Raw genomic sequence first — 19613 nt, 5'->3', positions numbered from 1 at the left:
CAAGGAATGAATGTCTACCTTGTATCAGGGTCACGACGAAGGTTAGGAGCCACACAGGGAGGGGAAACACTTTCTCCAGAGGCTTCTAAATTTTGTCTTACAATGTATGCCTATAATCCCAGCAACTCAGGAGGCTGAGGCAGGAGGATCACTCAATCCCTAAACCACATCCCCAGCCTTTCTGCTTATATCTTAGAGACAGGGTCTAGTTGAGTTGCTTAGGCCCTCACTAATTTGCTGGGGCTGGCTTTGAATTTGCGATCCTCCTGCCTTAGCCTCCCAAGCTGTTGGGATTACAGGTGTGCACCACCACACCCAGCTCACAGAACACTTTCTGAAGAAGAGCCCAGGGACCCTGGTGAGGAAGTCCGGCCGTTCCGACTGAGTGTCCTGTGTTCCCTTATGCTACAGGAACAGTTTCTGGTCCCCTGCCTGTGAAAACGTTTTGCCGAGGAAGCCACCTCTCACAGGGTGCCCCTCTCCCTTTATCTCTTGGGACCCCTCTAAAAGCAAAATCCCAGGGAAGAAGCATCCAGCAGCAATCCCTAGGATCCAAGTCCCAGGATGGCCTGAAGGAGCTCCCCCATCACTCCTTGGCCTGGTTTTCAAACATAAACACCACCATCTTCCGATTCCAAGAGGGAAAACAAAAAGCACACCAGCAACTGTCTCATCATTAATGTTTGATAAATATAGGTAACTTGATTTGCTTTTGAAACTCAATAGTCCTAAAAAAACAAACAAACAAACAAAAAAACAAGATCAGTCTGCCTGGCCAGAAGAGATAAGGACAGACATACACAGCGTGAGTGTAAGTCCTACAGTATCTCAGGATGGGCTCCCCAGATGCAGCATCTGTGACACGCAGTGGGGGTTTTCTGGGGAACCAGGGAAGCTGGCTGGGCAAGGCCTTAGGTGAAGTCCAGCCTTGGCCTGGTCCACGAGAGGTTCTGGAGCACAAAGTGCCACAAGTCCATCTGCACTTGAGATAATGGCTGGCCTCCTGCATCCCAACCAGCCAGCCAGCAGCTCCGGGGAGGCGGGGTGTGACCTCCCAGGAAAGGCAGTCTCAGGACACCAGTGACTTCCCCAGTCAGATGAGGGGCAGCTGTGAGTCTTTGGCTGCCAACATGGCAGGAGGGAACAGGCACCTGCACTGTGAGGGACCTGGGTGTGGAACCAACTGCATCCACCCAGCTCGTCATGTTTGGATCAAGAACACCTGGAATGAAGTCAGGAAAGACGGCTCATAAAAATCTAGATGTTTCTATGTGGTACCTCCCCTCTCACTGCAGCTGCAGGGACTATGACTTCAGGGAAGCTCATGGTAAACCCAAGCCTCACCTTTGGATGTGACGGGTGGGGACAGTGATCACTGGAGACCCCCCCCCCCAAAAAAAAAAAAGGTTCATCCTTCCTTGGCCACAGCTGTCTTTGGCTTTTCATCCATGGACAGCCTGCAGGGAATCCTGACCCTCCCAGGGTTGTATCAGGGGGCTCAGAACAAACTTTAAAGAGATGCTATATGTCAAGGTATACCCAGGGCAATAAGAAAAGTGTGCAGAAAGCAAAGCAACTGCGCAGCTTCAGATTTGGCCTTCTGTCACAGCAACGAGTCCCCTCTGGGATGGGTGAGTCTAGTATTCAGTGGCAAGAGACCAAGGAACATAGTCACACGAAAAAAACTGCAAGAATCTTAGCGAAGAAACGGCACATGGCTTCCCATCTGAGAGAAGGGAGGGATCTAGGGGCTGCATTCTCTTGATAGGTCCTTTCCTTGGGGCTGATCAGAAGGAAAACTGTCATATCACCACCACCCTGCTGGAAAGACTCTGACACATAATAGATCTCCAGTGGGTGGCTATATTTGGAAGACAAGGAAAATACTACTGAATAGAATTTTATTAGGCTCACAGTGAGGTAGACACAGACTTCCCGGGAGTCTCAGGAAGAGGGCCCCCGTGAGCACGCCCCTTCTGTGGTTGCCATGGTTCCTGCCTAGGTCCTGCCTCTCACACCCCTCTGTGGATCCCCATGGTCCTATACTCTCCAGAAAGCTAAAGCTGGAAAATCTTGATCAGTGTCTGCTTAGCAGTGGGAGGGCTGTCCCTGAAACATGCTCTTTGTTGGGACAGATCTGTGGCCCGTGTGTTCTGGTGGGGCCTTGGAAAGCTCCCTCAGCACTTTGAATCTGTCCAACAAAGGAAAAGGGTCAGTTCCTTGGGTGGTGGCCCCTCCGTCCCCAGTCTCATACTCAGGAAACCACAAATCAGATCCTCCCTGCCATAGAAGAGAAATTCCGAAAGTCATTTCCACCCAGAGATAGGCCAGGCTCTCCAAGCTGTGATGGCTATTTAAAGACAAAGGCCACCGGTGGAACTGCTGGAACGGAGAACTCCGGAGCTGCTCACCAGGTGTTTTTCTTGCTCACTGGCTGGTTGACTTTCTTTTTGACCTCAGATAAGTGACTCAAATCCCTATCAGCTTCCTGATCTGCCCCAGAAATTCCGTGGATCCAGGTACATAGATAAAACACACCAATCTCGAAAGAACAACAAAAACATGCTGGGTTTGTTTCCAGCCAGCTGGATTACATATATGACAAATGAAGTGGCGTCATGGAGCCACAGGCTGTGATTATTCCTGGGCTGGGCTGCAGCCAGGGCTCCCAAGAAACAGTGTTCTGGCTGCAAGGATGAGCCTGGTCCACATCAATTCCAGGATGCTGGAGGGCTCTGGAGTCTCATCTTCTCTGCCTGGGATCAGCCGTGGACAAACCCCTCACCTGTCCTTGCTGCCATCCTTAAGGAAGCAAGAAGAAAGCTTTTGGCCCTACCCTTGGCTAGTGGGTCTGCCCTAAAGAAAAAGCCCTTCTGTGTGTCGGTGATGGCTGTTATGCTGGGTAGGGATGGGGGAGGAAACAAGACACAGAAAAACTGCAATGGGAATTACCGTTGCCACAGTCAGGAAGTGCTTGGGTGTTTGGCAAAACAGTCAAGGTTGGGTGTTTGGCAAAACGTGGAGTAAGACCATTCTCAGGAAGTTCATGGGAAGAGGCATCCACATCAAAGGTGATTTAACACTCCTTTTAACACTCATGCAGGAAACTCCATGGTAAACTCATCAACTGAAAATCTTTAAGAAAGTGGGTATAAGAGACCGCATCCTTGTCCCTGGCCATTGCCCCTCAGACTCTTCCCAATGTGCTGGCTGACTTCCAGCTACCAGCATCTGCATCTTTCTGAGGGTCTTTTTCCAGGACTAGACAAAGCTGTTGCATCCCAAGCATTAATCGCCCCCACCCCAGCCCCAGAGTGGCCCTCAATCCACGGGTCACAGGAGCTGGTTTTCCAGTTCTTATATGCAGTCGTTCTAAGAGCCCCATTCTGTGGGATCCCCACAGCTCTGCTCCCTGGCATTGTCCTGCGTGATGAATCTCAGTGGCCGGCTGTGCCAGCTGGGTCTGGAGGCCTGCTTGACAGTCTCTGTGAAGTTACACCCTGTGTTCTGTGGCTTCACAGCTCCTCCCAACAGGAAGCAGAGTCTTAGTTCCCCACCCCTTAATCAGATTGATCCTGTGACTTGATTTTGGCCAACCAAATATAGGAAAGTGACAGTATACCAGTTTTGCAACCAGGCCTCAAAAGTCTTGGGTGCTGTTGTTCCTTTTAGGACCCCTGCCACACTATAAGAATCAATATGGCTGGGCATGTTGGTGCTCACCTGTATACCCAGAGACTCAGGAGCTGAGGCAGGAGGTTCATGAGTTCAAAGACAGCCTCAGCAACTTATCGAGACCCTAAGAAACTCAGCAAGACCCTGTCTGTAAATAAAACATAAAAACAGCTGGGGATGTTGCTCAGTGGTTTAGCACCCATGAGTTCAATTCTCTAGCACCAAAAAAGAAAAAAAAAAAAAGAATTGTGGGCTGACATGCTAGAGGATGAGACGACGAGGAGGGAAACAGAGGAGCCCCAGTGAACAAGTGCCAGAAACAAAGGCTATTAGACAACCTGAATCTGGATGCAGACACACAAGGGAGCCCAGGCTGAACCGCCGAGCCGCAGAATCAGAAGTAAACACATGGTGGTTATTTTAAGGCATGAAGTTCTGGGGTGATTTGCTGCACAGCAATAAATAACCGATATGCTGGTGTTACGGCGCACCCTTATTGGCAAGCTTCCCTGTCGATACTTCCTTACTCTTTACCTTTGCTTCCTGCACATTTCACATAAATTATTTGCACTCGAATCCTCGTCTCCGGTCAGCATCGAAGGGAACTCAAACTCAGACCATATGGAGCACTTCCTCCCCTGCGCCTCCAGGGAACTCCCTCACATTGCCGTCATACGATGATCATGGTAATGACGACACGTTGCTGGCATGCATGTCTGCATCTGGACTGAGAGCACTGTGACGCCGCAGTGTGTCCCTATTTACTTCCATCAAGCCAGGCACATCCACATCAAGTGTCCCATCCACATTTTTCAAATAAACGAATATATGAGCACCGTGTCACCTCTTGACAGATGTGCAGAATCTGGGCTCTCCAGAAGGATCTCACCTTCAGTATCTCTTCCAGAGTGTGACCGACTATCCCTCGCTCCCTTGACACCAACTGATTGCCTACCCTAGGGCCTGAATCCCACCCTTGGCTAGGTGACTCCTACAGGAGGCTCACCTACATGCTATTCACCCTTGAAATGCTCCCGCAGGGTGAGGAGAGGTATCTGCTGCCTCCTCTTAGGGACCCACATCAGAGCAAGGGCCAAGACATGTTCTGACAGGGGAGGAGGATGGCTTCAGCCCTCATTCAGAAAGTTCCAGCCACCAGAGCATTCCACCCCGATTTCAAGAATATACCATTGAGAAAACCAGAAAGAACTACAAAAGCCAGCTGCTCCCAATCAACAAACCTTGCTTTTTTTTTGGCTTAAGTGGCTGCATTCAATGAAGGGGGTGGCTAATGTTCTGACAACCTCAAAAAGTTTTCCAGGCTTGTGATCAGCTCCCAGTCACCTTCCCTCACAAAGTGGTAATAATAATTGTTCTAGTTAGCGTTGCATCACCGTGGCTGGAAAAAAAAAAAATACCCAGCAAGAGCAACTTAGCAGAGGAAAATTTTCTATGGGGCTCATGATTTCAGAGGTCTCAGTCCACAGACGGCTGACTCCATTGCCTTGGGCCCAAGATGAGGCAAATCATCACGGTGGAAGGGCCCAGTAGAGGAAGGCTTCTCAGCTCATGCGGAGTTAGGAAGCAGAAAGATAAGGGGGAGAAGGGGCCACAGGGAAGATGCACCCTTCCAGTGCATGCCCCAATGACCTACCTCCCCCAGCATGCCCAGCCTGCCTACAGTTACCCATCAGTCCATTCCAGTTTGAATGGGCTGATTAGGTTACAGCTCTCCCAATCAATCATTTCACCTCCGCACATTCCTGCATTAATAAAGGAGTTTTGGAGGACACCTCATATCCAAACCCCGGTGGTAACTATACTCATGGTGATGTTGTTGCCTTTGAGGACTCTGCTGGCATGCCAGCAACAAGTTCATGGTCAAACTTGAGTTCTCCAAGGAGAGAACATTGATCCTACACAGAAAAAGAATGCAGGGTCTGCCACTGACCCAGCAGGACAGGAGGCTCACGTCTCCAGTGGGGAAAGTCACTGCATATCCTCAAAGCCACGTGGCACATGGGGAGGGTGCATAGGAATAGAAGGAAGCCATCTTTGATCATGGGCTTTTTCCCTAACCACCTCCTGAACTGGGTTTTTTTTTTTTTTTTTTTAAACAAAGAAGACCCTCAGTGTCTCCACCTTGGTACTTCCGGTGCACAATCAGCTGATATGCAAACTCAGACTGAGACCTCTGAAATCATGGCCCCAACAATTGAGGCCAACATAGAGAGCAGAATGCAGAACCAGGAATTCCCCACTTTGATTTCCCCCATAATATGAGTCCTTGAGCAAATAACCTGGCCTCCCTAGCCTCTGTATCCTAAGTACTAAAAATGTTTACATATTTGCTTCTCAGTATTATTGAGAGGATTAAATGAAAAAAAATGTAGCTTTCATTTATAAGTGTTTACTATGTGCCAAGCATTTTTAGAAGCAATTAAATACATATAAATTCATTAGCTATAACCCTATAAGATGCTGGAATTATTTTTCCATCTTACAGAGAAGGAAACAGAGGCACAGAGATATTAAGCAACTTGCCCACAGTTAAATAGCTGGTGAGACACTAGGGTGCTTTTTTGTATACTGAGTACTCTGTAGGGTGCCCAGTGCACAGAAGGTGTACCATGAACAATGCTCTCTTCTCCTTCATAATTCAAGACACTGTTCCTTTCCACCCTTTGTGATGCAGTTGATGATTCTCATCACTTTTGAGAAGGAAAACAATTTGATTTGAGCTAAATTGCTAAGTGAAGAGGTCCTCTTCTACAAGGTTGGTCATTCGTAGATGGTGCCAGCCATCTCCCAGCTAGTCATAGGTTTGGGGGGAACCTACTGCACTCCACCCCCAATTCCTGTGATAATAGCCATAAGACAGTTACACGTGGCTATGAAATGATTCCAACTTCACAAATATTCCACTCTTTACTTCTTCTAAAAGATTTTTTAAATTATTTTTTATTGAAGTTGACCAGCCAGGAGACAGAGACATTCCACTGATCTCCAATGAGATGCCTCAGGAAAAGAAAATTTGCTTGACTGCGATAACTTATGTTTTTCTTGATCTTGATCACATGTGATGCTATCTTAGGTACTGTGAGCCTTCAGACAGAAAAAAACATGGGCACACCCTTTTATAAATGAAAGTTTCTACTAAACAGGACTGAAAACATCTAAACCGCTTCCTCCCTATTCCTGGATAGTTTAGAAATGGCATGTTCTAGAACTAGGTTCAACTCATTAAAGATCATGGCCTTTGTTTTTAAGTTGTAGATGGAAACAATACATTTATGCATGCATGCATGTATGTATGTATGGTGGTGCTGAGGATCGAACCCTGTGTCTCTTACATGCCAGGCAAGTGTTCTACCACTGAGCCACAACCCCAGCCCCAAGATCATGAACTTTTAGAGTTGAATGTTTTAAGTAACAACAGATCCTGCCAAAATTCATACTCCCTGTGGAGAAAGATAAAAACATCCATGAGTGTCACAGGGAGCGCTTCCTGGCTTGATCCCTGGTCACTCTGGGTGACCCCCCTCCCTCCCAGATGTCTTTCCCTCTGTTGTAAGACTCAAGCTCCTCCATCTGGTGGGTGTTCTGCCTCCAGCCCTGAACTTCACACAGCCTGTCTACCCAGTCACTGAAGTCGTCTCTCCCTTATCCCCCTTTTCAATATAGTGAGGGTACAGCTGACATGAGAGCTAGGTCCTAAAGACAGCATGAAAGCAAAAACTGTGTCCAAATTGCCATGTTGAAGCCCTGGGGGAGCGTGATGGTGGAGAGCCACCTAGCATCCCTCCAAAAGCCCATCCCTGCCAAGGGCACTCCTTCACTGAGACAAGTGGCAGTGGCCCCACAGAGCTGTGTCAGGGAAGGAGGAACTGAGATGGGTGAAAAGAGGGACACACTCAGAACTCAAGCTGGAACACGCCTTTCATTGGTGGAGGAGATGGACCGACCCACATCATCCCTCCCCCTGGAGCGTATCTAGTTGCATTCCTGGGAAGTTAATTACCTGAGCTGGGACTCAGCTCTACTGCACTGGCTTGGAGATGCAGCCCCAAATCACAGGTGTGTCACAATCCAGCTTCTTTCTTTCTCTCACACTTTGTTCTCTTTGATTGCAGACACCTGCAGTTCCTCATGGGAGTCCTCTGCTCACCTTTTTCCTCTGCCTAGAGTACCTAAGTCCTCCTCCCTCCCTCCTCTTAATACAGCCTCCTGGAAGTCACCCCATGCCCTGCAAGGACCCAATCACCTCTCTTCTCATACGAGGTCATGCCACACTGTCCAGTCTCCCGACCCTGACCAGGCTGTGCACACCAGGGGAGTGGGCCACATATGGTTCATATCTACAGTGGTGCCCAGTACTTGCTCGAACAATGAAGGAGTATACATCTCATCCCAGGCAACAATGACTCAGAGCTAAATGATAGCTCAAGCTGCTCACCCACAGTTCAGGCTCCTAAAACACCCTCAACCAAATCCACACCCTGTTTTTGCTACAGTTTGCTGCACATTGTGCCTGGCTCTGCAGAGTGAGCGTTCCAAGTCTAGGGCCGTCCGGTGTAACTGAAACCACAGGTTTAGCTTTATATCTGCACTTATCCAATTACCAATCAACATTTCCCTGATGGCTCCTGTGGGAACAGCTCTGGGTCCAAGAGTATAATGAAAGTTTCTTAATGGAGGATCCTGCCAAAAGGCTATTTTGAGAGACCGGGAGACCTCCTGGGAAATAACTCATCCTTCAGAAAGGTTGGTCCAAGAACATTGATTTTGAGGTTCAGGAAAACTCCTCTCGTCTCCAGGGCTCATGTCTGAGTTCTAAGAAGATGGAATTGCAAGAAAGGCTGAAATGGCCCTCGAAGCTACAAGGCATCAGGAGGAGTGACAAGGTTCCCCAGGGCTCACATGCTGTAGGAGATGGCCTTGTGGTCCCGGTCCTTTACCCTATATTCATGCCCTTTGCAGTGTGACTTTGTAGCTCTCACTAAAGGGGCAGAAAATATTTTCCTGTTCCTTGACTTTGGGTATGGCCATGTGCCTTGCTATGGCCAATAGAAAAGTCTGATATAACAGTGGGGCAATTCTGCCCCTAGGCCTTAAGGGCCATTGCATGGTTTTGCTTGTCCTTGAGCAATTTCATCATGCAGTGAGAATATGCCCATGCTAGGCCATTGGTTCCCCAGGGGCAAGTAAAGACACAGAGTTAAACTGGGCCACCCAAGACTGGAGTTTACCTTCCACTGAACCCAGAGGAATGAACAAGTCAGTCATCATCCAGCTGAATCCAGCCAATCTCACCTGACCTGAGAATAAATGATTGCTGTCTCATGCCATGTGTTTGAGGGTGGTTTGTTATGCAGCATCTTTGGTAGCAATAGCTAGTTGATACATGTGGGGTCTGGTCCCTGGCCACCACATTAGTTATTCTGGCATTACTGACTGGATCCACAGAGGACACCTGATACTAATCACACTTCTGAAAGACCAAGTTGGGGCAGAGGTGGCAGCTTTAGTCATACGGTGCTTTACTGACCATGAGCCTTGATTTTTATATCTTAATCCACAGAAAGCACAACTAAAAAAAAAGCTGGATTTGTCTACCCACTAATGGGTAGCAAGAGCAATAGGATTTTCCTTACTTAAAATTTAACCTTGGATCAAGTAAATTATTATCCCACATCAAATTTTCTATGATCTACAATAAATTTCCAGTATTTATAGTCTGCTTTGAAGTTAAAAAAAAATCCATGTGATTTTTGTTTATTACTCTTTCCCTAAAACACTTTTTGGAAGAGCTCCTCAAAATTAAAATTAATGAGCTGATAATTTATGAAATTTCTTTAGAATTGGTTTTTCTAGTAACCCTGGAAGGCCTTTCTAAGTTAAGCAATCCCAATATCTACTTCATGAGTTTAAAGTAATTTTTTAAGATTGGCAAAGAATATGCTACTTTAAGCTGCCATTTTTCCCCAGTGTAAAAGTGAAGTTAATGAAGTAATATTTAAGTGGTTTGGAAGAGTATTTGTGTGTATGTTGCCATTGGGAGAAGGCAGTTGGGGAGATACACCTTCCTGTAAAAATTCAAAACAGAAGAAAAGGCATCTTAGCATTGATGAATAAAAGACTGTTTATTTTTGGTACCGAGAATTGAACCTAGGGGCACTCAACCACTGAGCCACATCCCCAGGCCTTTTAAAATTTATTTTGAGACAGGGTCTTGCTAAGTTTCTTAGGGCCTAATTAAGTTGCTGAGGCTGGCTTTGAACCTATGATCCTCCTAAAAGATTATTTATCATAAAAAAAAAGCAAAAATGCCCTAGTGTAGTTACTCATTCATGATGGGATATTTCTTTAATTACATCCCAATTTAACTCTCGGCAATGCGAGTAAGGGACATGTTTGGCATTTTAGAGACTAGCTAAAAGAACTGAGGACTGCTTTGAGAAATGGTAATAAATCTTACAGAGGGGTTTCTGGCCCCAAGGCTAACGACAATCTTTCAGAAGGTATTGTTCCAAAAGGAAACCATTCTTGAAATGTGGCTAAATGATTCAGGACCAGCACCTTCATCCTAAAAGAAGTCTAAAATAAAAGGTTGGCAAAGAGAAAACAGAAAGCCTCTGTACCGTTCACCTTTAGCCTAGGGGGACTTGCATACTGCAGGAGGAAACCCTGAAATAATAAAGACAGTCTGCTTGGACCAGATCAGCCTGCCCCTTGACTTTACCACTGTTATGCTACAGAAACATGACTTGCTGCTAAAGCCAGAAAGATAATACTGTTCAGTGTGTGTGTGTGTGTGTGTGTGTGTGTGTTTTGGGGAAACAACTTTATATAGTAAAAGGTTAAATCATGACATCATCCCAAAAGGTCCAACGTTAGCAATACCATATGGTTCAACTTAATAGAATGAGTAAACATAAAATATCCTCCCAGTGCACGAATACTCTTAAAAATTAGAAATCTAAGCTAAATTGTGAAATATGTGAAATTGCAAACAAAATCCAAACTATCTTCCCCAAATCATAGCTATTGTTAAAAATTATAACATACTTAACAAAAACATGCACGCGTGCGCATACACACACACACAGAGTATAGGACCATAACCCACCAAAGCGGTTTACCTTTATGGTAGGGAAATCTGAACATTCAGGCTTGGGGCCTGGAATTAAGAAAAACTGAACTTCTCAGAACAATGTCATAAAAGGAACATTGACATACCTGGAGAGCAGCAGTTTACCCCGGAGCTGCAGGTCGGCAGCACAGTCCTCAGATCGGCAATTCCTTTCAAAAACAGTCTGTGAAAGAAATGATAGAAAGGTTGGAATAGGGTTTATGGGCAAAGCAGTAAGTGATGGCCTATTGCCTCTTGCAAAGCAGTAGAAATTCTTCCTTCAGGCCCTCCAAGCCTCTCCTCCCACCTCCAAGAAGCCGGCTCCCTGGCAGGGTGAGGGAAGCTTCTCGAGGTTCCACAGAAGCCTAAATCAACAGTGGTCTTGATTCATGAGTGCATTCCTTACTTGATTCACTTCTCAGTCTCCTGAAGCACTTCTTCAGGAAGCATACGTGACTGGTATCCTTTCGTCTATGCTTTTCTGACAAAAACCTTTTAGATGCTCTTGGACATGCATGAATAATCATTCCATGAAGTAAGTAATTCTTAGATTACAGTCAGGTCATTTTCCCCATTTGTTCTCTTGGGGAAGAGAAAAATCTGCATTGGAGAAAGGCTCGGCATAAGCAACGGGACCATATTAAATGGTTAGGTCCAAAGGGAAATGTCAAAGGCAATCAGGCCATTAGACAGAGGGCAGCATAATGGGACAGAAGAGATGCTTTCCAGTTTCTGGGGGAAGCAGCTAGTGGTTAGCAGGGAATAGTGGCTTTTCTCTAACCGAGACTAGGCCTCCACAGTCAAAGCCCCACCCAGTGCTGGGGCCTGAGGCTCTGTGGTTAAAACCAACATTACTTGCAGAGAGCTTGCCCAAATGTGTAAGGAAGCTTCATGGAGGGTGGCCAGGGAATCAGGAACAGCACTTTGTTGTAAGGGATAGAGTTTTCTTCTCTCTGCAGCACATGGATAGCTTGTTAGTATGTCCCTCCATGTGATCTCAACCTCTCTGAGGTTTCTGGTGTAGAGACAGCAGTCTCCCTATGCTTCGGAAGATCTTCACTATCGTTAAGATGGCTTTGATCATCTCAGTGGGGTTTGGAGAGAAGAACCTGATGCCCTTGTTTGTTGTTGTGATTTATTTACCATTAAACTTCATTGTCACTCCTCATGGCTGCGAGGGCTTTTTTTTTTCCTCCCCGATAGCAGAGTTTGGGGTAATAGCCCATAGCAGAAGCATAGGTGGCTTCTCAGAGTGCCAGCGTGGACTCCAACAAACTTGCTGGCCAATGGATAGTCTAGACTCAACCAGACAGGGTAATTTTGCCTATGGAAATTCATATTCCTGTGCCACGTTTCCAAAAGAATAGAGTGTCCCAGCCAACATTCCCTTCCTTGATTATAGGAGGAAAAATCATGGAATTCTTGGGCAATATGAGGAAATTCCTATGTTCTTTTGGACACTAACGGGGGCAAGGAAAGAGCCAGATCTCCAGGAGACTTCAGAGTAAGACTTTTGTGCTTGCTTTGCAATCTCGACCAGGCTCAAAGCAGGAGGAAGAGGGCTTAGGAGCTGCAACATGCCAGGCAAAAAATGCTTTGTGAGCCTAGAACTAACAAAGAAGCACCAAGGGTGGCCTCCCCACCAACCGGATCCAACTTACACTTGAAGGTCCCCTGACACAGCCCCTGCATGGCCTTGAACCTAACTTTGTATTCCCAAATCTACATTTTTTTCCTTCAAGCCCTTCCCTCCCCCTCAACCGTATAGACTTTGGGCCCCACAAAACCCAGATGTACCCCCGGGGTTAGCCTCTTCCACACACGTGCCTCCCATCACAGAGGCTGGTCACCGTCTGACCCCTGGGCTTTGGAGGTGGGATGGAGGGGCATGATGGGTGGGGTAGGAAGCAGGTGAAAACTGAAAAGGAAGATGTCACCTAAACCCATCCTGTGACATATCGGCTTCGAGTTCCGGGCCCTGCCCTCCCGATCTCTGTCATCCTGGCTCTCGTGCCAGCTGTGCCCTGGACTGGCCTTGCAATTTCCTCACTACATATAAGTGAGCACCACTGGGGCCTCCTGGGTGATAGTGACGAGAAAGGACAATGGAGATGAAGAGCAGATGTGACTATGTCTCTACAGGTGACTGTGTTCTCCACGTCCAAAAATGACACTTCCAGCGAGACTTTGACAACCCCATCACGGAGAGGCAGAATCTAGCGCTTCCTTCCTGCCATGGGGAGGATCTGTGGTTACAGTGGAAATAACGTTATGTGACGTCCAAGGCTCAGCCATGAAAAGCAACAGCTTTCACTTCTTTTGCTTGGGGCTTTTTTCTTGGAGCTTGGCCACTCTGCGCAGAGGAAAGCCCAGCTGGCCCCAGAGAGGCTCATATGGAGAGAATAGGCGATCCCCTCAGCTCGGAGGCTGAGTGAGCCATCAAGGAAGTGGGACTCTCAGGGGTCCCCACTGACAGGTACCTGGTGGAGCAAAGATGAGGTGTTCTGACCAAGTCCTACCAAATTGCCAATTCACAATTTTCCTTTTTCTCTTTTTTTTTTTTTTTGGCTGTTAACCAATTTCTTGCTCATTCCCTTGTGCTTAGGAAATTTGTTAAGATTTGTTTTGTGACCCAACACGTGTTCTACCCTGAAAGTGTTCCTTGTGCACTTGGAAAAACCTGTATTCTGTCGGGGCAAAGTGTTATGTGTGTCCATTAGGTTGTCTGATCGACAAACGTTGTTCCAATCTGCTCTGCCTTTATTGATTTTCTGACTGGATGCTCTATTCGTTGTTGAAAGTGAGGCACTGAAATCTATTACTGGACCGCTGTCAAGTTCTCCTTTCAGATCTGTCAATATTTGCTTCAGATATGCAAGTATTCTGATGTTGGGTGCATACATATTGATAACCGTTGTATCTCCTTGTTGACCCTTTAATCCCTTCTTTGTGTCTGGAGAAGCTTTTAACTGCAAGTCCACTTTGATGTGAGTAGAAGCTGCTCCTGCCTTCTCTGGTTTATCGTTGCCTGGACTCTTCTCCCATTCCTCTGTACATCCCTGAATCTAAAGTGAGTGAGCCTCTTGTAGACAGCACACATTGGACGTGTGTGTGTGTGTGTGTGTGTGTGTTTAATCCATTCAGTCACCATGTAGCCTTTTATTGAGGAGTTTAGCCAATTTACATTTAAAGTAAGTATGAATATGGAAGGGTTTTCTAAGCTGGGCATGGTGGTGCATGCCTATAATCCCAGTGACTCAAGAGGCTGAGGCAAGAGGATTACAAGTTTGAGGCCAGCCTTAGCAACACAGTGAGACTGTGTCTCAAAATAAAAAGGACGGGAGATATGGCTCAGTGGTAAAGCAGGCTTAGGTTCAATCTCTAATACCAAAAAAAAAGGAAGGAATTCCTGTCATTTTGATAGTTTTTTTTCCTATATGCCTTATAGTTCTTGTGGCACCTTTTTCTCACTGTTTTCTTCCGTGTTATCACCCCCCCCCTTTTTTTTGGTAACTTCTATGCGTATTTGTAGTTACCAATGGGCTTACATAAAATATCTTCTGTAATAAGGTCTCTACTGACAGTCTATTAGATGCTGAGAGCTTCACCTACACAAAGGAACTCTGAGTTTCCCTTTACTTCCCCCCTACATCATATGCTGTTGATGCCCCAATTTACCACAACCAGCACAATTTATAGTTCCTTTTATCTTTTAACTGCTACCATAGAATTATAGGTGATGGTCTCACCCCTTCTACAGTGGTATGATATTATGTTTCTGTCTATATCTACCTTTGCCAACAAGTTTCCCATCTCCTCATTTCTCTTATTGCTGGCTTAGAGTCCTTTCATTTCAACTTGAACCCCCTTAAGCGTTTCTGGTGAAGTATGCCTAGGGGCAAAAGAAGTCTGTACTGCGCCCTCACTACTGAAGGGCAGGTTTTCTAGATAAGTATTCTGGGCAAGCATTTTCTTTCCTTCAACTTTGAGTATGTCATTCCACGCCTTTCTGTTCTGCAAGGTTTCTGCTGGAAAAGCCACACTGTGGAAATGCAAATCAAAACCACCCTGCCATAGGATGGCTATTGTCAGAGAAGAGGTCGCCAGGGTTGGGTGAGGGTGTGGAGAAAAGGGAGCCCTTATGTGTGACTGACAGAACATGAATTGGTACAGCTGAGATGAAAACTGATATGAAAGTTCCTCAAAACATTGAAAATAGAGCTGCCATATGATCCGGCAAGCCTAAAGGAAACGAAATCAGCACCTTTTAGGGATATCTGCACTCCCAGGTTTATTATAACACCATTCACCCTTGATAACATAGGAAGCAACCCATCTGTCAACAGGTAAATGGATGAAGAAGTTTTCATAAGTACAAATGCTCCTCCACTCCTAAGGTGGCCAAAACCTGAAATCCACTCTTAAGTTGAAAATATCTTAAGTAAAATATGCATTTCATACACCTAACCTGCCAAATATCATAGATCAGCCTCACCTACCTTAAACACGCCCACAACACTTACATTAGTCTCCAGTTAGACAAAATCATCTAACATGAATCCTATATAATGAGGTGTTGAACATCTTAAGTAACTTACTGAATACTATACTGAAAGTGGAGGAAAAAAACAGAATGGTTATGTGGGCACACTTTCACACCATCATAAAGAAGAAAAAGCATAAGTCTAACCATCGTAAGTGGAGGAATGCATATCTGTCGTGGAATATTATTCAGTCTTAAAAAGGAGATCCCGAGCTGGGGTTGTAGCTCAGAGGTGGAGCGCTTGCCTAGCATGTGTGAAGCACTGGGTTCAATCCTCAGCACCATATAAAAATAAAGTCATTGTGTCCACCTATAACTAAAAAATGAATATCAAAAAAAAGGAGATCCTGCCATTTTCGACAATATGAAGAGAACTGCAGGATATTATGCAAAGTGAAATAAGCCAGACACAGAAAGAAAAGTACTGCATGTTCTCACTTATGTGTGGACTCTAAAAGAGCTCAAGAACCAGAAACAGAGAAAACAATTTTGTTGGTTACCAAGGGTGAGGGATGAGGGAAGGGAATGGGGTGATGTTGGTCAAAGGTACATAGTTATATTGGATAAGTCTAAAGACTTATTCTGAGGTACAGAATGACCATTCTAGTTAATAACACTGTCTTGTATACTGGAAATTTACCAAGAGAGTAGATTCCAAGTGCTCTTCCCACAAGTAGGGGTTGGGGTGGGGGCGAGTAACTAGTGAGGAAACAGATATGTTTCTGCTGCACGTAGTCATCATTTCACTACGGATATGTTTATCAAAACATGCCTCTGTGCACCTTAAATATGCACACACACGAGAAAAGAAATTCCTGAGTGGTTTGTTATGCAGCCATAGATTTAACAATCCATTCATGGAGTATTCTAGAATGAACGCTCCACCCGCCTACAGGCTTTCCTTAACTAGGGCAACACCCAGACAAAAGTAAGCTGTACAATCTAAGCCCTGGCTCAGGCAAGGCTGGGAATGCAATTGTTTTGAGGGTTGAATGCAAGACACCCGGGGAATCAAGAGACCTGTGCCATGCACTGGAGGCGCCAAGGCTGAAACTCAAATCCTGTGCCCGGGTCTGAATTAGTCTCTAGGCAAAAGGCCAAGCTATTCCTAAGGAGCTGAGAAACCTGTCTCTGAGGCAGGAGTGCAGGCATGAGAAGTCTCAAAATGCTAGACAGCATGTTTTCCAGGAACAAGTAGAAACGACTTTTCTTTTGTGCAAAGTACAAAGAGTCCAGCTTCTCCATGAAGCCAAGGGGCCACCCTCCTGATTTTCCTCTGATGAACAATCCCAACAGCTGCAAGCTGGACCTCCAAAAACCTCCTCCATCTGCTTTTACCACATCCCCCTGGTCTTCTAGGCCAACACAGGCTTGGCCGCCTCTATCAGACAAATCCCAATCCTGCTTGGAAGCTGTCTCTCCCTGCTGTCCCCTCCAGCCTCCACCTGCAGGTTGGCAAAAGCTATCTGTTGGCATCCCTGGAAGCAGCTTTTCCAGGACTTGCCAAAAGGTCGCAGACTCCATCATGTCCCAACCCTCCCTGGGGGCAGGAGGCTGAAACCTCTAGGGAGAGCGGCTGTTTCCTGCCTCGGGCCTCCAAGAGCCAAGGAATGGCCACCCCGCAGCCTCCTCAGCCTCACAGACTGGATTTACATGGGGGCTCCTTCCTCTCCTGCTTTTCACCTCGGGTGTCCTAGGATAATACAGTTTTCTTTTGGAAAGTCCTCTAGTTTCTCACCAAATCCTTTTTCTACTTGCTTTAAAACAGGGTTGGCAAGCTTTGGCCCCAGAGAGTCAGATAGTAAAGCGGGGTGCGGTGGTGCACACCTATAATCTCAGCCACTTAAGAGACTGAGACAGGAGGATCACAAGTTTCAGGCCAGGCTGGACAACTTAAGACCCTGCCTCAAAGATAAAAATTTTAAAAACGGCTGGGGCTATAGGTGACGGGTAGAGTATCCCTGGGCTCAATCCCCAGCCACACAGACACAAAGTCAAACCAGGGGCTACAATTCTTCTGAACAGGAAAAACAAAAACACAAACAAACAAAAAACATGGATGATACATATAGGATGGTCAAGAACATACTCCAACAAAACTGTGTTTAGAAAATTAGGTAGCCTGAACATGGCCTGGGGGTCCATAGTTCACTGAATCCTGGTTCCTCTGCTCCCTTTGGGCCAGGGAAAATCCAGCCTAAGTCCACTTCCCTCTGAGTCAGAGCCCAAGGCTGCAGTGGGCCTGCCTTTCTCACAATGCCACCAAGGCCAGGGCAGCCTTGGGGACATTTGATGCAGGGTCCGGCAGCTCAGAATCTGCTCCTGGCTGAGGCCGACGTCAGACAGGAAGTCATCCAGGTGCTCAGGCCTTAAGGGACGCATTTCTTCTACTCAAATCCTTACTAGAAAGTCCTCCCTTCTGACCTAACAGGAAGGAGGATTCTCACTTCCAGCTGTCACCTTCAGAGGACAACTAGGTTTTTTGGATTTGGTTATATTTGTTTTAAAAAAACACACACACATTCATAATTACCGACCTGGATTGGATGCTTGTTTATAGGGTTGCCATGGCAACCAAGCCCCAGGCTAAGCCTTGAGAAAAGGAGAATTAGACTAGGTGGGGGATAAGTGCTGTTCAAATCCCACCCCAGGGGACTCCCTGGGAAGGCTATTTTAAGCTGAAATGAGCAAAGACACTTCCTGCTGAGCAATGTGACTTCACAGAAGGTCTCTGCCCTGGAGTGTGGCATTCTGCCTGGATGTCCGGAGTGATACCTCTGAGCTGGTGCTCCCCTAGTCCTGCATGAGTTCCTAAAAGCCCAGCCACGGGGAGTTCATGCCTGCAACCCTCATGACCCAGCCCAGAACTCAAAAACCTTTTTGCATAACTGCCATGACCTGAGTGTAAGAGGTTCCTCCCTCCGGATTCTGTTCCTTTTTCCAGAACCCAGCACCACCCTTCACGTGGCACATTGTAAGAAGGCAGGGGGGCGGACCCAGGAATTTCAGCTCTACTTCAGCCTGTGCCCAAAGGAAGGAAGGAAAAGTCTCATGGCCTGGTATGTGAAGCCAGCCATGCAGAATATCATGTCCTCGAGAGTAAACGAAACTCCAACAACTTTGTAAAATCAAAGCTGTGAAAAGCCTTCTATCCCAAGGTCTGTACAGATTGTCCTCTTTGGGTTTGTGATCATGGGAGCAGAAATCGCTCTGCGGGACTCCCTCTAAACACAAGCACGGCACCAATTTGGCGCCATGCCCGTGTGGACACTGGACGTGAGGAGTTCCCCTGTCTTGGCATCTTCTGGCTTGTTCCACGGCTCCGAACATTGGGCAACGACATCTTTAAGTGATCCAGGTCAACCTCCGTGATAACTGCAGGGGAGCTGACCGCTCAGGCTAGATGCTACCAACTACTGTGGTTTGGACAAATGTCCCTCAAAGGCCCAGCCATTAAAGGCTTGGTCCCCAGCCCATACACTATTGGGAGGCCGGGAGGCGGGGGTCTAGCAGGAGGTGGTTAGGTCACTGGGGGTGTGCCCTTGAAGGAGATATTGGGACCTCAGTCCCTTCTTTCTTCTCGCTCCCAGTAATGGAGTGAATGAGTCTCCCTTTCCTGAACTCTCCCCCATGATGTCCTGTGCCACCACAGATTCAAAGTAACAGGGTTAACTGGTTATGGACCAACACTCCAAAATTGTGAGCCAAAATAAACCTTTTCTCGGTTTAAGTTGATTTATCTTGGGTACTTGTTTTAGTAACAAAGTTGATTAACACCAAAACTTAATCCCCTAAGTCATATGTTAATGGTATCTGCAGTAGGTACCTTTGGGAGGTAATTAGCATTTGATGAAGTCATGAGAATGGGGACCTCCTGACGGCATTAGTGGCTTTTTAAAAGACCCACACTTTGCTTTATCTTACCACATGATGCCTCCAGTATGCTATGATATGCAAGAAGGCCCTCGCCAGATTCAAAGCAGATGCCAGTGTTATGCTCCTGGATTTCCCCACCTCCAGAGCTATATGTCAAATAAATCTATTTTTTTTTTTTTTTTTTTTATAAATTGCCCAGTCTCAGGTATTTTCTCATAAGAACAGAAAATGGACCAAGAAAGAAGTCTAATCCACTTTCAACTCCCAGCACAGTGCCCTTCTGAGATCCGCCTGGGATTGGATGGCCTTTTACGGACCACATTTCACATCCCTCTACAACACCCAACTTTTAATATCAACCATAAACTTTCTTCTAGGGACCTTCTG

At 46.4% G+C, this 19613-nt stretch overlaps 1 protein-coding gene across 1 annotated transcript in view; it reads right to left on the bottom strand.

Moving 5' to 3' along the window:
• The window catches only part of Itga9 (integrin subunit alpha 9), a 320954-nt gene that overhangs the window by 132905 nt on the left and 168436 nt on the right, over positions 1 to 19613 (bottom strand). Inside the window, exon 17 of the mRNA XM_046436952.2 lies at positions 10915 to 10991. Within this exon, the coding sequence (XP_046292908.1) occupies positions 10915 to 10991 (77 nt within the window). The remainder of the gene's footprint in view (positions 1 to 10914; positions 10992 to 19613) is intronic.

Source organism: Marmota monax, unplaced genomic scaffold (genome assembly GCF_021218885.2).
Source record: "Marmota monax isolate L192 unplaced genomic scaffold, Marmota_monax_Labrador192_F-V1.1 WCK01_AAM20220418_F8-fsc00021, whole genome shotgun sequence".
Classification (NCBI taxonomy): Eukaryota; Metazoa; Chordata; class Mammalia; order Rodentia; family Sciuridae; genus Marmota; species Marmota monax.
The sequence above is the reverse complement of the archived record's forward strand: the minus strand, read 5'-3'. Positions and strand labels throughout refer to the sequence as shown.